General features: G+C 43.8%; 1 protein-coding gene across 1 annotated transcript in view; it reads left to right on the forward strand.

The window, feature by feature from the left end:
- uggt2 (UDP-glucose glycoprotein glucosyltransferase 2) overlaps nt 1–13,040 on the forward strand; it is a 740,193-nt gene that overhangs the window by 182,664 nt on the left and 544,489 nt on the right. The window contains exon 8 of the mRNA XM_068034396.1: nt 5,530–5,602. Within this exon, the coding sequence (XP_067890497.1) occupies nt 5,530–5,602 (73 nt within the window). The remainder of the gene's footprint in view (nt 1–5,529; nt 5,603–13,040) is intronic.

The raw sequence follows: 13,040 nt of genomic DNA on the forward strand, positions 1-13,040 counted from the left end.
CTAAGGCAAGTGGCCCACCATTTTTCCCTTGAATCAGAAGAAGTAGACATAGGCTTAGAAGCAGAATCCGACAGGATATTGTTAGCAAAGATACAATTGGAGCAAAGGAAACTTGAATTAGGGGAAAGAGAAAGAGAGGCAGGAGAGGGAAGGAACGGGAAGGGCACGAAAGACTGGAGAGAGAGAGAGAAAGAATATCCCGAAAAGAATCCGAAGAGAGAGAGCTGAAGTGGCTTGAGTTAACTAGGGAGCAACAGAGTGACCCCAGTGAATGCATGACCAATATGGAGGAGCATAATTCAGGGCTGGGTACAAATTTGCTAAAACTCGCTCAATTAATTCCAAAATTCAATGAGGAAGATGCGGAAGCATTTTCTGTCTTTTGAGAAACTGGCAAGACAGCTAAAATGGCCAGCTGAGACCTGGTTCCTTTTAATACAAAGCAAACTAACTGGAAAAGCCCATGAGGTTTATTCCTTGTTGCCAGAGAGTTCACCAAATTATGAACTGACCAAAAATGCTATCCTCGGGGCATATGAATAAGTACCCTAGGCCTACGCCAAAAGTTTAGAACTCTCAAAAAGCAAGCTGATCAAATGTATCTGGAGGTTGAAAGAAGTAAGCAGCTGGCTTTTGACCAGTGGCTGAGGGCTCTTAAAATACAGGTCAGCTATGAGACTCTCAGAGAAGTAATCCTGTTAGAGGAATTTAAAAACTCACCATCACTCTCAATAAAGACCCATGTAGAGGAACAGCGGGTTCAGGGAGCCCGGCAAGCGGCCGTTCTGGCCGATGAGTTTGCTTTAATTTATAAGTCAGTTTCCCAGGGAGAACCTTTCCTAATCAGCCCCACAAATCCAAAAAGGACAAAGGGTGGGAAGGTGATAGAAGCCCAGGCAGTCCTGGAAGAGAAAGGAAAGCAGGAGACACTGGGGGCTCTCCTCCAGCCAAAAAGGAAGGTGCTGTGAGCAAGAGTGAAACCTGGAGACCTATGTGCTTCCATTGTAATAAGGCAGGGCATTTAAAAGCTGACTGCTGGAAACTAAAGGGGAAACCGGTAGGGTACACCCACTCAGTGGAGATGGGGATCTGATGCAAAGCACAGCAGAACAAGCTGTGGCTTTAACTGCAGTAAGAGTGCAACCCAGGAAGCTTACTACGGCCAGTGCAGGAAAAGTTAATAGGATTCCTGAAGGTTGTCAGGGTTTTGTGTCTGAAGCGAAAGTAACCCCATACCCCAGGAATGGGTCAAGCAAGCCCATACTGATTCTCAGGGACACAGAGGCGACTAGATCCCTTTTACTGGGAAAAGGCCTGACCTTTTCCCCAGAGAGTGCAGTGAACAACAGAATGGTGGTGAATGGTATTGAAGGGCAGTGTATGTACATGTACACCGGGTGCACCTGGAGTGTAACCTAGTTTCGGGAGTGGTGACCGTAGGGGTTGTCCCTAGTTTGCCTATGGACGGGGCTGACCTGATCTGGCAGGGATGAAGGTGGTAGCAACCCCCCACCCCCACCCCGTAGTGAAAGAAAGAGCGGAGGAGGTCAGAGAGACAACGCAGTGGCAGGAGACGGTCCCCTGCAGTGTCCCTGAATGTGTAGTGGAACAGTCCATGATCAAACCAGCTGCCCCAGAGGAGATTGCATTGGCACTGCTGGCAGATGACCAGAGTTCTGCTTGTCCGAGACTTTCTTTGGAAAGTTAGGAGACCCAGGGAATGAATTAAATGGATTTTTCCTAGCTTAGGCTCAGCCAGCTGACCCAGTATTGCGAGAGTTAGCACAGGCTGCCCAGTGTGAAAGTGAAGCAGGGGGAGTCCCTGATTGCTACTATTTAAAGAATGAGGTCCTGATGAGGAAATTAAGTTCTCTTCACAGACCTCAGGGCAGGGAGTGGACAGTAGTTCACCAGTTAATGGTGCCGCAGAGGTACCGGGGAGAAACGTTAAGAAGGGCCCACAAGACTATAGTGGATGTACATGCCAGTATACGAAAGACCAAAGCCCGCATTAGACAGCAGTTGACTGGCCAAAACTCCACAAAGATGTGGTGGTGTACTGCAGGAGTTGCCACATGTGCCAGGTTGAGGGGAAACCCCAACCTACAGTGAAACCTGCACCCCTAACTCCTGTACCGGTGTTAGGAGGACCCTCCAGCAGAGGGCTGGTGAAGTGTAAGGGAACCCTGGCGGGAACAAAAGGGAACAGGCAGGCAATTGCCTGGCAAAAGTTTAGACAGATAAGGGGAAAAAGTGACCAAAAGGGCAGGTTAAAGGAAGTCCGGGAGGAATCCGGGATGAAAATCCCTACTGTCCGTTCAGCCCACCCCAAAAAATTTGAAAGGTTAGACCGCACATCCTCCTATGTAAATGCAGACTCTAGAAGTACCCCACCAGAGTTGCTAACAGCATTTACAGGAACCTGCAGAGACAAAGAGAGACCCCTGGGGGGCAGAGAAACCATGACGGCATTGCCTCATCTAGCTGAAGTGCCACAAGAGAGTGCAGTCAAGTCTGCACACATACCTGCAGGTAAGAGTGTCCCAGAGAACAATGGGGAGATTAACAAACAATCCTCCCCCCTGGTCAGAGGAAAGGGGAACCACCCATCCCCTGAAGTCAAAGGTCTTTGCATGATTCAGAAAGTTCAGGATTGACCCGCCCACTACTAACTCTCCTGAAAAAAAGGGGGAAATTGAAGTAGCACTGGCACCCATAAAAGACCATTTTAATAAGGTTTAAGATTGATGAATGAATGGAAATGAATGAGAGAAATGCATGTTTTCTCTTTTTGTATCTTATATTTCTCTCAAACCTTGAAATGAAATGAGCCTTTTTTTTTCAAATCGCATTTCATTCCCCTGGGTGTGGAGGTGTCATGCAGGCTCCCATCTGCCAAGTATGAGGCACACATAATTTCGCCACATGAACATTAAAAACTTAAAAATGTTGCCGGGAAGAAATGAGGGCCTATCACAAGGAATTGCCAGGCCCCTCGCCAGAAAGAACTTTTTTACATACTGGCAGAAAGTGTTGGAACAAAGGACTCAGTCCCTACTTCTCTGATGCACAGAAGACCTGGTCAGACCATATTAATCACTTGAGTGGCTGTTTGAATTTGATCTTGCCACTGAGTGTTGGAAACTGAGAAAGCTCTTTGCTCCTGGACTGAGAACATCTCTCTCCTGTCCGCTCTCATCTCTTTCTTACGGAACTGAAGACCCATTGAAGACACGAACCCGAAGAGAGAAAAGTCTCCCACAGTGAATAAGGTTTAAGAAGAATACTGGGCCCCAACGAAAAGCAAGACTACTTACAAAAGGACCACAGTGAGCTTGAAGCACAGTAAACAAGAAAGTCTTCTGATATTGCCTCCTTTATTTTTCTTCTCTTTTCTGTCCCTATTTGCATGTGTGTATCACAGGTGTATGCTAGCGTGAGGGGGGGGGGGGCGTGTATCCATAAGCATTAACCGAATTAGAGTTGAAGATTAAGGTTTAATAAATTTCACTTTTCTTCTTTAAACCTGAAAAACCTGGTTGTGCTCATTTATTTATTTAGAGATACAGCACTGAAACAGGCCCTTCGGCCCACTGTGTCTGTGCTATCGACCACCCATTTATACTAATCCTACATTAATCCCATTACCGTCTCACATCCCCATCTTCCCTCAATTCCCCTACCACCTACCTATACTCGGGAAATTTATAATGACCAATTTACCTATCAACCTGCAAGTCTTTAGCTGTGGGAGGAAACCAGAGCATTCTTTACCTTATAATTGGAAAATGATGAACAGGGATTCACCAAGGGGGACCTCAAAACACAGTGTGTTTAAAACATAAACCCTGTTACAATAAGATCCGATGAAGGCTAAAAGGGACCCCTAGACACCTTTCTCACCTGGTCTTAACAAAAGAGTAACAGTTTGTTTTTCTCTTCCTTGTTAGGCCGTGCAGTTCTGCCATCTGATCTATTTCCAAGAAGTGGCTTTATGGATCTTTACCTATTTCTATCTTTGACATGTCTGCTACCATTTTAGGGGCAGTGCTTTAGCTGTGTATGGGATCACAAACGCATTGTCCAGTGCCCCCTGGGCCTCCTGGTTGTGAGCTGGAGCAAGAAACACAAGGACCATGGGCAATGGGTGACCTTCTGGCCGGCTGTCGTCCCGCTCGGGTCATCCTCATCGGTACTGAAATCCTCCTCCTCCTCTACTTCTGTAATCTTTACCTTTCCGACACCCGTCACACATACAACACCCTGTGAACCCACAGTGGCACAGTGGTTAGCACCGCAGCCTCACAGCTCCAGGGACCTGGGTTTGATTCTGGGTACTGCCTGTGCGGAGTTTGCAAGTTCTCCCTGTGACTGTGTGGGTTTTCTCCGGGTGCTCCAGTTTTCTCCCACCTCCAAAGACTTGCAGGTGATAGGTAAATTGGCCGTTGTAAATTGCCCCTAGTGTAGGTAGGTGGTAGGGAATATGGGATTACTGTAGGGTTAGTATAAATGGGTGGTTGTTGGTTGGCACAGACTCGGTGGGCCGAAGGGTCTGTTTCAGTGCTGTATCTCTGAAATAAAAAAAATAAAAAACTGCTCTCAGTATCTCTATCTCACGCTGACGCTCAGTTTGATTTATTTTCATGCCTTTTTCTTTGTGCTGTTGGTGCAAAACACGGTAGGCAACCTTCAGCTCCTCAGCCTCTTGTTCTGCTCTGTCTGCCTACGGCATTTCTCTGCTTCTCGTGCAGCCCATTTATCACACTGGTGCTGATTGTTAACAAACTGGTTTTTCAAAAATTGAGTTCTACTTAACCACTGTTCCCTTTCCAGTTCAAATTGTTCACTGTCCTTTTCCTCATCTCTATTTCTCTTCCTCTAGCAGTTTCATTAACCCTTCGAACTTGGGGTTCGGGTTATCCTGGAGGGGATGATCCAGTAGATGAGGCAGAACATTGGACACAGGGGTCCATTTGTAAGCGGGCCTTAATGAAGGCAGTTTAGCTGATGGCATATCAGCGGCAGCTCCCGCTTGAATTTTGTTTTCTCAGCCTCATCTTTCCTGTGCTGCTGCTGATATGCCAATAATGGGTATGATTACTGTATCTTGGGGCAGGAAGAAGGCCATTCACACATTCCTGTGTGGCCATTGTCTAGTTCAGTTTCTATAAACTAAGTGTCTGTGGCAATCCACCACCTCAGGGACATGCCCTGACAGGTCTCTGTGTGTCTGTTTTAGTTAAAACTGTTCCAGCAGTAATGGCTTTGGTAGAATTCTCCCTTCGTAGCTCCATATTCTTACCACTATGAGACAAACTCTGCCCACAGGATTGCATCACAGCCAGCTTGCATTTGTTAATATGAAAGAAATAAAAGCACATGTTTACATGATTGAGTGATTAATACAATTAAGGTAAACAATGCATTGGTTTACAGTGGCGAATATTCTTCATGTAAAAAGGTATCAGTAACCCTCACATTTGATCTGACGTGATTGCATGTCAAATATTGTACCTTATTTTAATATAGGTACAAATACTGCTGAACTGGAAGAAGATGATGACATTGATGAACTTCAGGGATTTATTTTTGGGAAATTGAAGTAAGTTATTTTTAATTTGGTCCTTCCTTCCTGTGTCACTCTTTGTCCGACCCAATAGTCACAAATGGTGTCTTTGATCATAAAGTCATACAGCACAGAAGGAAGCCATTCAGGTCATCATGCCAGTGTTGGCTCTTTGTAAGAGCTACCTAATTAGTCTTGCTCCCCTCATCTTTCTCCACAGCAGTGCTAATTTTTCCTTTTCGGTATATATCCAGTTCCCTTTTGAAAGTTACTATTGAATTTGCTTCCACCACTCTATCAGGGAGTATATTCTAGCTCGCAATAGCCCACTTCATAAAATTAATTCTCCTCATATCTGATGAAAGGTCACAGACCTGTAACGTTAACTCTGTTTTTTTCCCCACAGATGCTGCCTGACCTGCTGAGTATTTCCAGTATTTTCTGGTTTTATCTCCTCATCTCCCCTCAGGTTCTGTGCCAATTATTTTAAATCTATGTCCTCTGGTTACCGATTCACCAGTTAGTGGAAACAATTTCCACTTATCTACACTATTGAAACCCCTCATAATATTGAATACCTCTATTAAATCTCCTCCTAACCTTCTTCACTATAAGGAAAACAATCCTAACTTCTCTAGTCTCTCCACATAGCTGAAGTCCCTGGTAGCATACCAAAAAATTTCAACTGCACCCACTCCAAGCCCTGGACATCCTTCCAAAAGCATGGTGCCCAGAATCGGACACAATACTGTTTTCTTTTCTTTTGGGCCTCCTTATCTCGAGAGACAATGGATACGCGCCTGGAGGTGGTCAGTGGTTTGTGAAGCAGCGCCTGGAGTGGCTATAAAGGCCAATTCTGGAGTGACAGGCTCTTCCACAGGTGCTGCAGAGAAATTTGTTTGTCGGGGCTGTTGCACAGTTGGCTCTTCCCTTGCGCCTCTGTCTTACTTCCTGCCAACTACTAAGTCTCTTCGACTCGCCACAATTTAGCCCTGTCTTTATGGCTGCCCGCCAGCTCTGGCGAATGCTGGCAACTGACTCCCACGACTTGTGATCAATGTCACACGATTTCATGTCACGTTTGCAGACGTCTTTATAACGGAGACATGGACGGCCGGTGGGTCTGATACCAGTGGCGAGCTCGCTGTACAATGTGTCTTTGGGGATCCTGCCATCTTCCATGCGGCTCACATGGCCAAGCCATCTCAAGCGCCGCTGACTCAGTAGTGTGTATAAGCTGGGGGTGTTGGCCGCTTCAAGGACTTCTGTGTTGGAGATATAGTCCTGCCACCTGATGCCAAGTATTCTCCGAAGGCAGCGAAGATGGAATGAATTGAGACGTCGCTCTTGGCTGGCATACGTTGTCCAGGCCTCGCTGCCGTAGAGCAAGGTACTGAGGTAGCTGAGACCTAACCATTGATTTAAAAAGTTTATCATAACTTCCTTGCTTTTGCTGAAAATAGAGACATGTTGTTGAAGCTTTTTGTCTTGTACTCATCAGGACAAATCTGCAAGAATACCAACGTAAGGGAAAACAACAACTTTATACTGAATGAGAAGAGAGTGCTGATTGGTTGGCAAGTGAACTCTGACTGGTCGAGGGGTTACCATGGAGAATGCACCAGTTTACAGTGACTAACAGTTAACTGCCAAACTTTGTTTGAAATTTAAACCAGGCAGCTTTACTCTGATTGGTCAAGGCATTGCCCTGAGGAATGAACCAGCAAATAGCTGTCACTTATTTTGTTTAGCTGGAGCAGATGCAATGTTTGTACATGTTCTTTCTGTTTGCAAAGAACAGGGCCCTATGTATTAATATATGTAGCTTCCAGTACGTGCAAATGTGCCACACTGCGAGCCCTACTATCTTAAATTGGTTGTCAGCATAATTCTTAATCTGTGGATTATTTAGCAAATGTTGTCCAATCGCAGAATCACATCTATCGTTGGACACTGTGTTTTGAGTTTTGTAAGCATGGGATGGTTGGGTATGGCCTGTACCTTGCCTGTTCCTAACAGTGGAAGGGACATGTTGTTTGATACGATCCATCGGTCTTTGGGATGTACGGCCTATATACCTAGCATCATGCTGGCATTGAATTTCAATGCCCTGACCAATCAGAGTCAAGCTGCCTGGTTTAAATTTCAAACAAAGCTTGGCAGTTAACTGTTAGTCTCTGTAAACTGGTGCATTCTCCATGGCAATGCCTCTACCAGTCAGAGTTCACTTGCCAACCAATCAGCACTCTCTCCTCGTATAAAGTTGTTGTTTTTCTTTACATTGGTATTCTTGCGGATTGTCCTGATGAATGCAAGACGAAAGCCTTCAACAACATGTCTCTATTTTCAGCAATACTCATGTTCTGTGCCACCAAATGACTATTTCCCTTCTTTTGTACTCTATGCCTCTAATTATATAGTCAAGGATCCAGTATGTATTTTTTTATATTCTTATCAACATGTCCTGCCATCTTCAAAGATGCTTTTCTATGAACCTCCAGGTCTCCCTGTTTCTGTATCTGCTTTAAAATTGTACTTTTTAGTTTAGATTGGCTCTCCTCATCTTCCTTCCAAAATGAATCACTTCATAATTCTCTGCATTAATTTTTTTCTACCATTTGTTTGCCTGTTTCACCAGTCTTTCATAATCCTCTTGAAGTCTACTATTATGCTCTTCACTGTTTACTACATTTCTACCAGAACAAAACACAATAGTGCTGGAAATCTGAAATAAAAACAAAAAATGCTGCAAATACTCAACAGGTCAACAGTCGGCACAGTGGCGCAGTGGTTAGCACTGCAGCCTCACAGCTCCAGCGACCCGGGTTCAATTCCGGGTACTGCCTGTGTGGAGTTGCAAGTTCTCCCTGTGTCTGCGTGAGTTTCCTCCGGGTGCTCCGGTTTCCTCCCACATGCCAAAGATTTGCAGGTTGATAGGTTAATTGGCCATTATAAATTGCCCCTAGTATAGGTAGGTGGTAGGGAAATATAGGGACAGGTGGGGATGTGGTAGGAATGTGGGATTAGTGTAGGATTAGTATAAATGGGTGGTTGATGGTCGGCACAGACTCGGTGGGCCAAAGGGCTTGTTTCAGTGCTGTATCTCTAAAACTAAAAACTAAAACTAAGGTCAGGCAATATCTGTGGAGACAGAAACAGATTTAACGTTTCAGGTTGATGAACGGTTCTACATTTTGTGTCACTGTTGAAATTCTGCCTCCTATACCCAAGTCCAGGTCACTAATATATATCAAAAAGAGCTGTGGTTCTGATCCCAACATTTGAGAGACACCATTCGAACGTACGTAAGGCTACATAAGGAGACTACAAAGGGATATAGATAGGTTAAGTGAGTGGTCAAAAATCTGGCAGATGGAGTATAATGATGGAAAATGCAAAGTTGTCCATTTTGGCAGGAAGAATAAAAAAGAAGCATATTATCTAAATGCTGAGAGACTGCGGAGCTCTGAGATGCAGAGGGACCTGGGTGTCCTAGTGCATGAATCGCAAAAGGTTAGTATGCAGCTACAGCGTGTAATTAGGAAAGTTAATAGAATGTTATCGTTTATCACAAAGCGAATTGAATACAAAAGTAGGGAGGTTATGCTCCAGCTATACAGGGTATTAGGGGTGAGACCATATCTGGAGTACAGTGTACAGTATTGGTCTCCTTATTTAAGAAGGATGTAAATGCGTTGGAAGCAGTTCAGAGAAGGTTTACTAGACTGATACCTGGAAAGGGCAGGATATCTTATGAAGAAAGATTGGACAGGCTAGGCTTGTATACGCTGGAATTTAGAAGAGTAAGAGGCGACTTGATTGAAAGATGTAAGATCCTGAGGGGCTTTGACAGGGTGGATGTGGAAAGGATGTTTTCCCTTGTGGGAGAATCTAGAACTAGGGGGTCACTGTTTAAAAATAAGGGGTCGCCCATTTAAGACAGAGATGAGGAGAAATTTTTTCTCACTGAGGGTTGTGAGTCTTCAGAACTCTCTTCCTCAAAAAGTGGTGGAAGCAGAGTCTTTGAATATGTTTAAGGCAGAGGTAGATAGATTTTTGATGAGCAAGGGGGTGAAAGGTTATCGGGGGTAGGTGGTAATGTGGAGAAATCAGTTCAGCCATGGACTTATTGAACGGCAGATCAGGCTCAAGGGGCTGAGTGGCCAACTTCTGATCCTAATTCATATGATCCCTCTACATCTCAGAGCTCTGCAATCTCACACCATTTAGATAATATGCTTTTTTATTCTCCCTGCCAAAATGAACAACTTTACATTTTCCCACATTATATGCCATTTGCCAGGTCTTTTGCCCATTCAGTTAACCTATCTATATCCCTTTGTAGCCTCCTATGTCCTCTTCACAACTTTCTTTGCTACCTATCTTTGTATCATCAGCAAATTTAGCAACCATACCTCCGGTCCCTTCATCGAAGTCATTTATATAAATGACCCAGCACAGATCCCTGTGGCACACCACTTGTTACATCTTGTCAACCAGAAAATGACCCATTTATGCCTACTCTATATTTCCTGTTAGCTAGCCAATCTTCTATCTATGTCAATATGTTTCCCCGACACCATGAGTTTTTATTTTTTGCAATAACCTTTGATGTGGCACCTTATCAAGTGCCTTCTGGAAATCTAAGTACAATACATCCACTGGTTCCCCTTTATCCCCAGCACATGTAACTCCCTCAAAGAACTCCAATAAATCAGTTAAACATGATTTCCCTTTCACAAAACCATGCTGACTGCCTGATTACCTTGAATTTTTCCAAGTGCCCTGCTATAACGTCTTTAATAATAGCTTCTAACATTTTCCCTATGACAGATGTTAAACGAACTGTCCTGTAGTTTCCTGCTTTCTGTCTCCCTCCCTTTTTGAATAAAGGAGTTACATTCGCTATTTTCCAATCTAATGGAACCTTCCCCGAACCTAGGGAACTTTGGAAAATTAAAACTAATGCATCGACTACCTCACTAGTCACTTCTTTTAAAACTCGAGGATGAAGTCCAACAGGACCCAGTGACTTGTCAGCCGCAGCTCCAATAATTTGTTCAGTGCCACTTCCCTGATTGTAATTTTCTTGAGTTCCTCCCTCCCTTCCATTTCCTGACTTGCAGCTAATTCTGGGATGTTACTTGTATCCTCTATAGTGAAGACTGCTGCAAAATATCTGTTCAATTCATCTGCCATGTCCTTATTATCCATTATTAATTCCCCAGACTCACTTTCTATAGGACCAACGCTCACTTTGTTAACTTTTCTTTTTTAAATATCTATACAAACTCTTACTATCTGTCTTTACATTTCTAGCTAGCTTTCTCTCGTATTCTAATTTTACCTTCCTTATCAATCTTTTAGTCATTCTTTGCTGTTTTTTATATTCCAAAGACACATTGTACAGCGAGCTCGCCACTGGTATCAGACCCACCGGCCGTCCATGTCTCCGCTATAAAGACGTCTGCAAACGCGACATGAAATCCTGTGAATTTGATCACAAGTCGTGGAAGTCATTTGCCAGCGTTCGCCAGAGCTGGCGGGCAGCCATAAAGACGGGGCTAAAGTGTGGCGAGTCGAAGGGACTTAGTAGTTGGCAGGAAAAAAGACAGAGGCGCAAGGGAAGAGCCAACTGTGCAACAGCCCCGACAAACAAATTTCTCTGCAGCACCTGTGGAAGAGCCTGTCACTCTAGAATTTGCCAGTTCATTTTAGTGAGCTCTGCTTTCGTGCCCTCATAATTGCCCATATTTAAGTTTAAAATACTAGTCTTGGATCCACTCTTCTCTCCCTCAAACTGAATGTAAAATTCTACCATATTATGCTACCTAGGGGTGCCTTAACTATGAGGCCATTAATTAATCCTATCTCGTTGCACAATACCAGGTCTAATATAGCCTGCTCTCTGTTTGGCTCCAGAACGTATTGTTCCAAAAGATTATCCCGAAAACATTCTATGTACTCCTCATCTAAGCTACCTCTGCCCCTCTGATTTTTCCAGTCTCTATATAGGTTAAAATCCCCCATAATTGTTGCTGTATCTTTCTGACAAGCTGCCATTATTTTTTCCTTTATACCCCATCCTACAATGTGGTTAATGTTCGGTGGCCTGAACACCACTCCCACAAGTGACTTCTTGCCTTTATGACTTCTCACCTCTACCTAAACTGCTTCTTCATCCTGGTTTCCTGAACTTAGGTAATCCCTCTCTATTGCGCTCATGCCATCATTAATTAACAGAGCCACCCCTCCACCTTTTCCTAGATTCCTGTCTTTCCTAAATGCCATGTACCCTTCAATATTCAGGTCTCAATCTATGTCATCCTGCAGCCATGTCTCTGTAATGGCTATCAGATCGTACTTATTTATTTGTATTTGTGCTGTCAGTTCATCTGTTTTGTTTCAAATGCTACGTGCATTCAGATACAGAGCCTTTAGTTTTGTCCTTTTATTATTTTGTAACCTCTAGCCTTATCTGTTGATTTACTCTTCACCACTGCATACTTCCCTCCAGTCTGAAAACAGACCTTCACTATACCTGCAGCTTTCTGTCTCTTAGCTAATTTTGTATTCACGCTGCTGCTGTTACTTGTTGCTTTAATCTCATGGGCCACAATTTAGCTATTATGTCTATTTTGTGGCATTTTATTTTATGTCTTTTGAAAGACCCAAGATTAAGTGCACTACCTTCATCAACACTGTTATTTCATCGAAAAACTTGATCAAGTTTGTCAGACATAATTTAACTTGAACAAATCCATGTTGACTATCATTTATTAACCCATGTTTTTCCAAGTGACATTTAATTTTGTTTCGGATTATGGTCTCATGTTTCCTCACCACCACGTTAGGCCAGCTGGCTTGCAGTTACTCAGTTTATCTCTCTTCCTGGTTTTTGAATGAGTTGTAACTGTTATTCAGTCTCGAGATTGATGTGTAATGTTTGTTAAAGGCTGAGAAAATATTGAAAGCAGGATCTTGTGATTTTAAAATCCTATTAAGATCTTAAAATCCTAGTTCTTATTTACATATTTCCCCTCGAAGAAATCATCTGAAAACGCGTTACATGTGCACTGACAACACCCAGCTCTATCTCACCACCGCCTGTCTCCACTGCCTAATTTGACACATTGAGTTTCCAACATCCAGTTTTGGATGAGCAAAAACTTCCTCCAATTAAATAGTGGGAAGCCCAAAGCCATTGCCTTTGATCCCCACCACAAACCCTGTTTGCTAACCACTGACTCCATCCCCTACCTGGCCATAGTCTGAGGCTGAAGCAGTCTGTTTTCAAACTTGGCGTCCAATTTGATTCCTCACTCCTTCCTGCTTCCCCAACACTTCCTACTCTGTCTTCCCACCGCCCCCCCCCCCCCCCTCCCCCAACTACCAGTCCTTCCTCCTTCAACCCAACTCACTTTGTTGGACAACTTGAAGATTTAAGAGTTAATAATTAAATTTCTTTCAAATG

Source organism: Heterodontus francisci, chromosome 6, assembly GCF_036365525.1.
Source record: "Heterodontus francisci isolate sHetFra1 chromosome 6, sHetFra1.hap1, whole genome shotgun sequence".
Taxonomy (NCBI): domain Eukaryota; kingdom Metazoa; phylum Chordata; class Chondrichthyes; order Heterodontiformes; family Heterodontidae; genus Heterodontus; species Heterodontus francisci.